At 44.6% G+C, this 12,243-nt stretch overlaps 1 protein-coding gene across 3 annotated transcripts in view; it reads left to right on the top strand.

Annotated features, from left to right (window-relative positions):
• LOC122553107 (uncharacterized) overlaps positions 1–12,243 on the top strand; it is a 140,611-nt gene that overhangs the window by 100,899 nt on the left and 27,469 nt on the right. For all 3 annotated transcript variants that reach the window (XM_087990982.1, XM_043696654.2, XM_043696653.2), the window contains one exon: positions 544–704. In XM_087990982.1, coding sequence (XP_087847108.1) covers positions 544–704 — 161 coding nt within the window. The remainder of the gene's footprint in view (positions 1–543; positions 705–12,243) is intronic.

The following is a 12,243-nucleotide window of genomic DNA, read 5'->3' as shown; positions in this document are numbered from 1 at the left end:
TGACCTGAGGTAAAGATCTAGCTTTACTTGGTTCCTTGAGAATGAATGGCAGGTCGCGTTCCGTGGAAGCTTCAAGAATTTAATTGAAAGGCTTGTGTTCGCAGAAGGATAATTACAGAGTAATTATTTGTGGGCGGCACGGTGGCACAGTGGTTAGTACTGCTGCCTCACAGCGCCAGAGACCCGGGTTCAATTCCCGACTCAGGCGACTGACTGTGTGGAGTTTGCACGTTCTCCCCGTGTCTGCGTGGGTTTCCTCCGGGTGCTCCAGTTTCCTCCCACAGTCCAAAGATGTGCAGGTCAGGTGAATTGGCCATGCTAAATTGCCCGTAGCGTTAGGTAAAAGGGGTAAATGTAGGGGAATGGGTGGGTTGCGCTTCGGCGGGTCGGTGTGGACTTGTTGGGCCGAAGGGCCTGTTTCCACACTGTAAGTAATCTAAAAAAAAAGTAGTGGATTTTTGAATATAGAGAAACTGTGTTGCCTGAAGTCAATGACCAAACGATATAAATGATCTCAGATTGATAGCTAATCTTGCCTTTCAGATTCTTCACACTTGCTTCATTTCAAATCTGTCTCAGGACACACTGAGCGTGGTTTCCCCGAATATCTAACACCGAGACTCAACCTAACTTTGGGTCACAATCTAATTTCCAAGACTTTGGAGCTGAAACAGAGGACTGATAGCAGTGACAGCACTAAACAAGTAAGAGATACACAGCATATGGAATGGATGTTGTACAGTTCAGTTACTGTTGGTGAATAATTTTTTTTAGTGTTTGTTATTATTCAGATGTAGCACAAGTTGGTTTGGATCATGAGGGTTCCTTTTTAATATGTATTCATGCTTATCCATAAGAGTCGATAGAGTGTGGTGCTGGAAAAAGCACAGCAAGTCAGGCAGCATCTGAGAAGCAGGAGAGTTGACGTTTCAGCAGGACCCTTCATCAGGACCTGACTCTGCTGTTCCCTGATGCTGCCTGACCTGTTGTGCTTTTCCAGCATCACACTGCATCAACTCTGACTCTCCAGAATTTGTAGTCCTCATCTTCTCCATATTTATCCATAATCAAACTTTAAAACAGATATCAACTTTATTCTTCACAAAAGTAGGCGATTTCTTTCTTACATGCTTTTAGATAAACGATTTTGAAGATAAATATTACACTTCATTTTAATTAAGTATTTAATACTTAGTACTTAAATGTAGGAGGTTGCTTGGAAAGTTTGCATGACAGTTTTTCAGGTGGTAAAGAGTGAGGAGGTTAGCTGTAAACTGCAGGACAATGGCAATGGACTGGTCAGGTGGAAAGTGTGAGGTATTGCAGTTAGTCAGAACGAATAAGGCAAGGGATTACAATATGTACGATAGGGCCTTAGAAAGTACTGAAGATCAGAGGAACATTGGTGTGCTATCCACAGATCCCTGAAGGTAGCAGGGTAAGTGGATAAGGTGGTTACGAAGGGAATTGGGATTTGTGCCTTTATTAGCTGAGGCAATGAAAATAAAAGGGGGGATGGGCAGAAGCTCAGTGGCTAGCACTGCTGCCTTACAGCACCAGGACCCAGATACAATTCCAGCATTGGGTGGCTGCGTGGAATTTGTACATTCTCCCTGAGTTTGTGTGGGTTTCCTCCCACAGTCCGAAGATGTGCAGGTTAGGTGGATTGGCCTTGGGAAATTGCCAATAGTGTTCAGGGATGTGTAGGCTAGGTTTATTAATCAGGGGTAAATGTAGAATAATAGGGTAGTGGAATGAGTCTGGGTGAGATACTCTTCAGAGAGTCAGTGTGCCCTTGTTGGGTCAGATGGCCTGTCTGCACACTGTGGGGGTTCTATGGTAAGGTTCTATGAAAAGCAAGGTGATTATGCTGGAGTTGTACAAGATGCTGGTTTGCCTGAAACTGGTGTGCAATTCTGATCATCACATTATAGGAAGGATGCGATTGCACTCGAGAGAGTTTAGAGGAGATTTACCAGGATGTTGCCTGGGCTAGAAGGTCTAAGCTATGAGGAAAGATTGGACAGGCTGGGTAGTTTTCCTTAGAGTAGCAAAGGTTGAGGGAGGACCTGCTAGGGATGTATAAGATTATGAGGGGCAGAGATGGGATGGATAGGGAGATACTTGCTCCAAAGCAGAGAGTTCAATAAGCAGCAGGTATGGATTTAAGGTAAGAGGTAGATGACTAACTAGAACATTCAGGAGAATTTTTTCTCAGGAGGTGATAGGAGTTAGGAACTTATTGCCTGAAAGAGGGGTTGAGTCAGAAATTCTCACAGCATTTAGACTGCATTTAGATAGTCACTTGCTTTTCCACAGCCTCCAGGGCAATGGACCAAGAGCAGGAGAATGGCATTCATGCTGTCAGATCTTTGTGGATTTGGATTGGACATGATGGGCCAAATGTCCTCCTTCTGTGTTGTAATGATCCAAAAGATAAGTTTAATAATAGATTCGAGAATGGAGTGTTAAGAGGGAAAATCTAAATCAATCAATTAAATATAAGACACCTAATCCTCTTTATTGGAAAATATCACATTCTGTCATGATGGGTCTGCATGAAGTGAACAAAATCAGTAAAACAACTCACTGTCTTTGCCAGACGGAAGTTGTCCAAATCTATTTCCCTTTCCGGTCAACTTTGTTCCTTAGTGATGTTGGGGTGATGATGGTGTGGTGGTAATGTCAATGGGCTGGCAATCCAGGGTAAAGCTCTGGGTTCACATCCCACACTGGCAATTTAAATTCAATTAATAAATCTGGATTTGAAAACCAGTCTCAGTGACGGTGACTGTGGTTGTAAAAAGGCATCTGGTTCACTAATTTGCTCGAAGGAAGGAAATCTGCTACAATCTTACTTAGAATCACAGAATCCCTGGGCTGTGGAAGTAGGCCATTTGGCCCATCATGTCCACACCGCTCCTCCAAAGAGCATTCGACCCAGACGTGTCCCCCTACCATATCTCTGTAACCTTGCATTTCCCATGGCTAATCCACCTAGCCCGTACATCCCTGGACACTATGGGGCAATTTAGCATGGCCAATCCACACCAACCTACACTACTTTGGATTTGGTCCAGACCTGCAGTGTCGTGGTTAACTCTTAACTGCCCTCTGGAGAAAAGAACCCTGCAATTTTCTCAGTTCAGGGGCAATTAGGATGCCGACTTTGCCAGTGATGCATTGAAAGAGGTAAAACAAACCTGCTTTATTACAGCTGCTTCCAGTTCTCCCTTCACCCTCTGGCTTCTGTTTCACAATGACATGGAGGGAAAGGATCAGGGAATGCTGCCCAGGAGAAGACTGCAGAGGGGATTTACTGGGACAGTGTCAGGCATCAAACTTATTAGCTGTGTGAGACACTGGAGAAAGAGGGGTTGTTCGCTGACCAGAGAAGCATAGTGCAAAGCAAAGCACAGTACATGTGCCTTTGACGTGAATTATATCCACATAAATAACATGGTTGATTACAAATGCACATGTCCAATTATTCCTGTCCTTCCAAACCCCCTCTTCACCTGAAGACAATATGTGGTCTTCACTCCTCGTTCGCAACACGGTGTGAGATTGATTAATTGTAGCACTTTGTATAAACCCTGTCTGTTCTAAACAAATGAGAAGATCACAGTGGGCTGAATAAAGCCAACAGCTTTAATCCCAAAAATAGACTGATGGAAGGATGAAACAAAGGTTATGGAAATATCAATCTCCCATAAATCCTCTTGGAAATGTAGCATTTACATTAACTATCCTGCAAATGCTGTGCCATACATACTTATGAAAAATAAAAGTAATTCACTGACACAGGCATCTAATAAAGAAATAAAAGCCCTCCTCAATTTATTTTCTTAATTTAAAATGATTAAAACATGACTATATCTTAATGTGAACTATTGCATTTTCAATTTTAGACATCAGGGTAGACACTTATATTAATATTCTTTACATTAGAATTGTAAGGCATTTGTGGCACACAAAGAGGTCACTGACCCATTGTGTCTGAGCTGGCCACAGTATAATCCACCCAGTCCAGTCCCACTGTACAGCATTTAGTCATAGAGTCATACAGCACAGAAACAGACCCTTCGGCCCAACTCGTCCATGCTGACCAGGTTTCCTAAACTGAACTAGTCCCATTTGCCTCCATTTGGCCCATATCCCTCTAAACCTTTTCCTAGCCATTTACCTGTCTAAACGTCTTTGAAATGTTGTAATTGTGCCCACCTCTACCACTCCCTCTGGCAGCTCATTCCACACATGCACCACCCTCTGTGTGAAAAAGTTGCTCTGTAGGTCCCGTCTAAGTCTTTCCCCCTTATCTTAAACCTATGCCTGCTGGTTTTAGACTCCTCCACTCCAGGGAAAAGACCTTAATATTTACCCTATCCATGCCCCTCATGATTTTATAAACCTCTATAAGGTCATCCCTCAGCCTCTGACGTGCCAGGTTAAAAATGTCCTAGCCTATCCACCCTCTTGTTATAACCCAAACCCTCCAGTCTCAGTAACATCCTTGTAAATCTTTTTTGCACCTTTTCCAGTTTAATAACATCCTTCCTATAGCAGGGTAATTAGAAATGCATGCCGTACTCTAAATGTGGCCTGACCAATGTCTTGTACATCTGTAACATGACGTCTCAACTCCTGTAATGAATGCTGTGACTGATGAAGGCTAGTGTGCCAAACACCTTCTTCAACTCCCTGTCTACTTGTGACACCACTTTCTAGGAAATATGAACCTGCACCCCTAGGTCTCTCTGTTCCCTACCATTAACTGTGTAAGTCCTACCCTGGTTTGCACTACCAAAATACCTCACATTTATCTGAATTAAACTCCTTAGCCATCTGGCCAAGATCCCATTGTACTCTTAGAAAGCTTTCTTCACTGTCCACTACACCACCATTTTGGTGTCATCCACATGCCCCCTATGTTCTCATCCATGTCATTTCTATAAATGACGGACAACAGTGGACCCAGCACCAATCCTTGCGGCACTTCACTGGTCACAGGCCTCCAGTCTGAAAAACAACCTTCCACCACCTCCTTCTGTCTCCTACTGTCAGACCAGTTTTGTACCCAATTTCTGTAGTCTGCAGGTTACAACACTTAAGGTGCAGATCCTGCACCCCTTGTAAGTGAATCAAAGATTTCTGCCTTTCAGGCAGTGTGTTCCAGACCCCTATCACCCTCACTGTCCTCTAACGTTTCTGCAGATCACTTTAAATCTATGCCCCCAGTCACTGGCTTCTCTGCTTAATACATTGGCCCTTTGCATCTACTCAATGCAAGCCCCTGTGAATCTTAGCACCATAAGACCATAAGACATAGGAATGGAAGTAAGGCCATTCAGCCCATTGAGTCCACTCTGCCATTCAATCATGGCTGATGGGCATTTCAATGCCATTTACCCGCACTCTCCCCGTAGCCCTTAATTCCTTGTGAGGTTAAGAATTTATCAATCTCTACCTTGAAGACATTTAACGTCCCGGCCTCCACTGCACTTCGTGGCAATGAATTTCACAGGCCCACCACTCTCTGGCTGAAGAAATGTCTCCTCATTTCCGTTCTAAATTGACCCCCTCTAATTCTAAGGCTGTGCCCATGGGTCCGAGTATCCCCTCCTGACGGAAACAAATTCCCAGCGTCCATCCTTTCTAAGCCATGAATTATCTTGAAAGTTCCCATTAGATCTCCCTCAACCTTCTAAACTCTAATGAAGACAATCCCAGGATCCTCAGCCTTTATCGTATGTCAGGCCTACCATTCCAGGGATCATCCGTGTGAATCCCTGTTGGACATGCTCCAGTGCCACTATGTCCTCCTTGAGATGTGGGGCCCAAAACTGGACACAGTATTCTAAATGGGGCCCAACCAGAGCTTTATAAATTCTCAGTAGCACATCGCTGCTTTTACATTCCAACTCAATCTTGTACCCCTCAATCAAATCTCCCTCCCATCTTCCTGACCCACACCAGCTCCCGTGCTCCAGAGAGAACAACCCCAGACAACCCACCTTTTTCTCAGAGCTGGGCATTTTTACAGACTGGGCAACATCTTTGTAAATCACCTCCATACCCTCTTTAGTAAATTACTATTTAAGTATTAAGAATAAAAAGGACTGACCTACTTGATCATGTAATTTGTTTCACCCTCCTCCAAGGCCTCATGCTGGCTTTTTTATTTAGTTTGCAATTCCACCTCCTATGGTATTGCTCATGGGAAGACAGGAGCACTCCTCAGATTTAGAAAGAATGGAGTTTTACTGTGGATTCTTTGGATCTATGTGCAAGCTCAGACCAAACAGCTCAGTTTCCTTTAAACAAGAAGTACATGGCGTGGCTACAGAACAGCATACTCTGAGTATACTCATTCCAACATCCTAGCAGAGACTTTTCACATGGCTACTGCTATGATCCTAGCTGTTAGTACAACTGGACAAGTCAGATTGCAGAGTGAAATCTGCCTTGATAGATCATATGTGTTCTCTGTTGTTTAGTGAGTCAATGCGGCAGTTAGTGACTAAGTATTGTGTTCAGTTTTGGTCACCTTGCTATAGGAAGGATGTTATTAACCTGGAAAGAGTTCAGAAGAAATTTACAAGGACCTTGTCAGGACTCAATGGCCTGAGTTATCGGGAGAGGTTGGATAAGCTAGGACTTTTTTCTTTAGAGGGTAAGATACTGAGAGGGGACATTATAGAGGTGTATAAGATCATGAGAGGCATGGTTAGGGTGAATGCATTCAGCCTTTTTCCGGGAGTTGGGGAATTGAGGACTGGAGGGCATCAGTTTAAGGTTAGATGGGAAAGAATAAAAGGGAATCTGAGGGGCAACTTTTTTTACACAAAGTGTGGTACGCATATGGGATGAGTAATGTAATCTAATCTAATCACAGCTGCCAGCGGAAGTGATTGAGGCGGGTACATTTACAACATTTAAAAGGCATTTGGACAAATACATGGATAGGAAAGGTTTAGAGGGATATGGGGCAAGTGCAGGGAACTGGGGTTAGTGTGGATGGACATTTTGGTTGACATGGACCAGTTTGGACCAAAAGGCCTGTTTCCGTGCTGTGGGACTCTATGACATACTCATGAGAGGCTGCAGATTTTCTTTAAGAACAGAACACAAAATTTATCACACCTAACCAAAAATAAGACAAACGAAGCTCTCTAAAAAGTGTGACTATTAGAATGATCTCAAAGCATGCAGCAGAACAAACATCCAACCTGGTCCCTGACACCATCCAGTATAGAGACTCAAGTTCAGAGAAATTACACCTCCATCCTCTCCACTCTCCCCATCCACCACCTCCCAACATTTCAACTCTTTAGGGATCCTGACAGTTTCTTTGCTGTTTGTATTATTTAATAACTAATATCATACTTGGAACATAGGAGCTGGATGAGGCCATTCAACCCATCATGACAATTCTATAAGATAGTGGGCTCATCTGCTTGCGGTCTCAACTCCACTTTCTAGTTTGTCCCTCCACAGCCCTTAACTTCCGTATCTGGTAAACATTTGTCCAACCCAACCCTGAATAAGCTCAATGAAGCACTGCATTCTAGGAACAACATTCCACTGATTAATAACTCCCTGAAAAAGAAACATTCTCTTCGTTTCCCTCTTAAACCGTGTCCCCTAGTCCTCTTCAAGTTCTCCCACTGGTGCCTCCCACAAGAGGAAACCTTCCTCCTATATCCACAATATCAAGTCCCCTCTTTCTTACTAGTGACTTCTTTCATAGGAACTGAGATACTGCGCTGTCAGAGGCGATGTCTTTCAGATGAGATGTGAGAGGGAGGTCCTGTCAACACTCTCCAGAGAATGTAAAAGAGTCCATGGCACTCTTTTGAAAATGAACAGTGGATATTCCTAGTGTCTCAGCCAAATAATTGTCCCTCAATCTAACACCACAAAATCAGATTATCTGGGCATTATCATAGAATGCCTATAGTGTGGAAATAGGCCGTTTGGCTCATCGAGTCCATACCAACCCTCCAAGCAGTACCCCACCCAGACCGACACTCCCTACCCTATCCCTGTAACCATGCATTTCCTATGGCTAATCCTTCCTGAAGAAGGGCATGTGCCCGAAACGTCGAATCTTCTGTTCCCTAGATGCTGCCTGACCTGCTGTGCTGTTCCAGCAATAAAGTTTCAGCTTTGATCTCCAGCGTCTGCAGACCTCACTTTCTCCTATGGCTAATCCACCTAACCTGCACATTCCTGAACACTATAGGCAATTTAGCATGGCCAATCCACCCTAACCTGCACATCTTTGGAATGTGGGAGGAAACGGGAGCCCCTGGAGGAAACCCACATGTGTTTGCATTGGTTTGCCATGTGTGGGATTACCATGGGTGGGTTTGCCATATGTGGGATTACCATGTGTGGGTTTACCATGCATGAGTTTACCATGTGTGGGATTACCATGCATGGGATTACCAAGCATGGGATTACCATGCATGGGATTGCCATGAGTGGATTCACCATGTGGGGGATTACCATGTGTGGATTTACCATGCGTGGGTTTACCATGTGTGGATTTACCATGCGTGGGTTTACCATGTATGTGTTTGTCATGTGTGGGTTTACCATGGGTGGGATTACCATGTGTGGGTTTGCCATGTATGGGTTTGCCATGTATGGGTTTGCCATGTATGGGTTTGCCATGTGTGGGATAACCATGTGTGGAATTACCATGCGTGGGTTTGCCTTGTGTGGGATTACCATAGGTGGGTTTACTATGGGTGGCTTTATCATCTGTGGGATTACCATAAATGGGATCTTGCTGTGTGCCAGTCAGCTGCTGTGTTTCTAATGTTACAACAGTGTCAACATGACTAACCTGTATCTGCAGGTTAACTGACCCTTTGTGACACTGCAAAATGTCTCATACAGTTGACACAAATCATTAGTGATGAACTGAAAAAGATTCTCATCAATTCCATTGATTGATTAGTTCCAGAAATGCTCTCTTGAGATGTTATTGATCCTTTTCAGTGAGAGAATCCATCATCAGTGATTGGCCATTGCTCAAGATGCAAAGTACAGACACACAGTTACTTTAGGTTAGCTGGTTAGGATATTTTTCACAAGTCACTTTGTTAACTCAGTGGGTTTTGATCTTTTACCATCTCTGGCTACAGATGCTGTTTGCCCACACTGTCTGTCATTAGCCAGTCTGACTTTCAGTGTTCGATAGCTGTGTTCGAAGAGCTGAGTTTGCCATAATGTGATTAAAGGTTTCCGGTCAGATCGAGAGAACAATGAAGGCATTTCTAGTGCTGATGCTGTGTCGACTTAGTGTCTATCCTGTTTTTGCAAAGTCAAATGAACTAAATTCACTGATTAACCAATGGACAGTCGCTCAAATGTGGACTGTAACATAGGAAAAGTCAAATTCTAAATGAAACTTCAACATATCAGATGATTACTTGGATAGAAAGAGTGTGCAAGGGTATTGGGGAAAGGCAAGGGATTGAAGCTAAGGAATGATGCTCGTTTGAAGAGCCAGTGCTGGTACAATGGACCGAATGGCCTCCTGCACCATAACATTCAGTGAAATTTCAATTCAAGTGCCGTTTTGGGGAGAGGGACTCTAAGGTCCACAGTGCCCGCAGGTTACTAAAGACCTCAAGGATGTACCCATGGGCAGTATGCCACCTCTCGATGTACACTTAGACATAGACGGAACATCTGAACATTACCAGGCAGGCAGGTCTAACAATCCCCTACATGGCTTGTTCTCCAGACATGGTAATGACTCTCTTGGCCAAGCCCAGGGGAGGTCCCTCCAATTTGTAGCCCTTGCCCCACACCCCTTCCTCCTCACTGTGGGCGCAGAGATCAGGAGCACAGGCCTGAGATGCTAGGAAATCATCAAAAATTAACATCAGGGCTGCAACCTTGTACTGCCAAAGTAAATATGGAGAGCAGACTCTTTTTTTAAATACCCAAACTAACCTCTTCAGAGATGTTCTGGCTCCTAGTTCAGAGGTTGGGACATTACCATACACCATTAGAGCCCTTCAGAACTCAGGCTCCTTCAGGCCACAGAAAATATAAGCTGTCCTCGATAATTGAGTGTGTTTGTGTGCACGCTGAGAATAGCTGATGTGAATTGCTGCAAGGCTGGGCCATATATGGACACACACACACACAAATACACACACAGACACGCGGTTGATGATGCCCTCCAGGCACATCTTCTCCACTTCCCGCACCTCTGCACTTGACCCCACCCCTCTCAACGCAAGAAGGACAGAACCCCCTGGTCCTTACCTTGCACCCCAACCTCCGCGTACATCGCATCATCCTTCTCCACTTCCATCACCTCCAAACGGACCCCACCACCAGACATACATTTCCCTCCCTACCCCTATCAATGTTCTGAAAAGACCGTTTCCTCTGCAACTCCCTCATCAGGTCTACACCCCCACCAACCCATACCCCCCCACTCCTGGCACCTTTCCTGCCATCACAGGAAGTGCAAAACCTGTGCCCACACCACTCCCCTCACCTCCGTCCAAGGCCCCAAGGGATCCTTCCACCTCCGTCAGAAATTTACCCTGTATCTCTACCAATGTCATCTGCTGCATCCGTTGCACCCAGTGTGGTCTCCTCTACACTGGGGAGACAGGACGCCTGCTTGCAGATCGTTTCAGAGAACATCTCTGGGCCACCTGCAACCACCAACCCCACCGCCCCCTGGATGAACACTTCAACTCCCCCTCCAACTCCGTCAAGGACATACAGGTCCTGGGCCTCCTCCATCACCAAACCGTTACCACCCGACACCTGGAGGAGGAACGCCTCATTTTTCGCCTTGGGACCCTGCAACCACATGGGATAAATGTGGATTTCAACGGCTTCCTCATTTCCCCTCCCCCCACATTATCCCAGGCCCAAGCCTCTTACTCAGCACCGCCCTCCGGACCCATCCATCACTTACCCCCCAACCTATCACCTTCTCCCTCACCTTCATCCACCTATCACTTTCTAAGTTACCTTTCCCCAAACCCCACCCCCTCCCATTTATCTCTCAGCCCCAGACCACAAGCTTCATTCCTGATGAAGGGCTTTTGCCCGAAACGTCGATTTTCCTGCTCCTTGAATGCTGCCTGACCTGCTGTGCTTTTCCAGCACCACACACACACACACACACACACACACACACACACATACCTAACTGAGAAGGGACCGGTCTGCCCGAGGTAAATGTGATGCTGCATTGGGTTTTTAGTATTGAACTTTGTGAATGTACCAATGTGAAAGACATGTCAACTCCTTCCTCTTCCCTTCCCAAATGGATGTTTACCACATTAACACTCAGTTCATTAAAAGCATCTTTGTAATTATTCCTGACTTGCAGCCAACACTTATATGAAACTTCTTGTTCCTTTATGTCCATTAATCTTCCTGTTTCATTGAAACCATTATCACCACTCGACCTAGCTTAGACCTTCTTATATATTTAATGAACATTTTTACACAGACTGAATCTCTTGCTATTAGCCTGAATTTCATCACCTGAACACAGATTTTTCATTAATTTCCCAATTAATAAATGTTCCTTTTGATTAATATACAAGCACAAAAAGATGTATTTTTTAGTTCTTTCAGGAGATGTGGACATTGTTGGCAAGGTCAAAGATACAAACTCATAACAACATGAGAGGTATGAGCAGGAGTAGGCCATTTCGACCATCGAGCCTTCCCTGCCATCTTATGATGATGGCTCATCTTGGGATCAGCTGCACTTTCCTGCTCACCCTTGTTTGAGGGAAAGAATTTCTCTTCAGCTCAGTCTTAAATGATCAGCCCCTTATCCAGAAACTGGGCCCCTCCCCAGCTCATGTTTCATATTCCTGACAACCAGAAGCAATCTCTCAGTGTCTGCTCTATCAAGGTCCCTTCCGAATCTTGTATGTTTCAATGTGATCACCATTCATTCTTCTAAACTCCAGAGAATTCAGGTCCAATTTGCTCAGCCTCCCTTCATTGTGCACAACCCCCTCATCACAGGGACTAATCTTTTGCATTGTTACCTCAACACAAGTACTTCCCTCCATAAATGTGGAAATCTAAAACTGCTTATTGAATTTACCATGTGGTATTGCCAAAGTCCTATACAATTTTAGCAAGATGTTTTCATTCACATTTTGCAATCCCCTTGTAATGATTGAGGACACAGAAGGTGCTTTCTAAGCAGCTCCAGTGAATTTCTGCCGTGCG

Source organism: Chiloscyllium plagiosum, unplaced genomic scaffold (assembly GCF_037043375.1).
Source record: "Chiloscyllium plagiosum isolate Xiang-an unplaced genomic scaffold, Cpla_swu_hap1 HiC_scaffold_10, whole genome shotgun sequence".
NCBI classification, from domain to species: domain Eukaryota; kingdom Metazoa; phylum Chordata; class Chondrichthyes; order Orectolobiformes; family Hemiscylliidae; genus Chiloscyllium; species Chiloscyllium plagiosum.
This window is presented reverse-complemented; position numbering and strand designations above follow the sequence as displayed.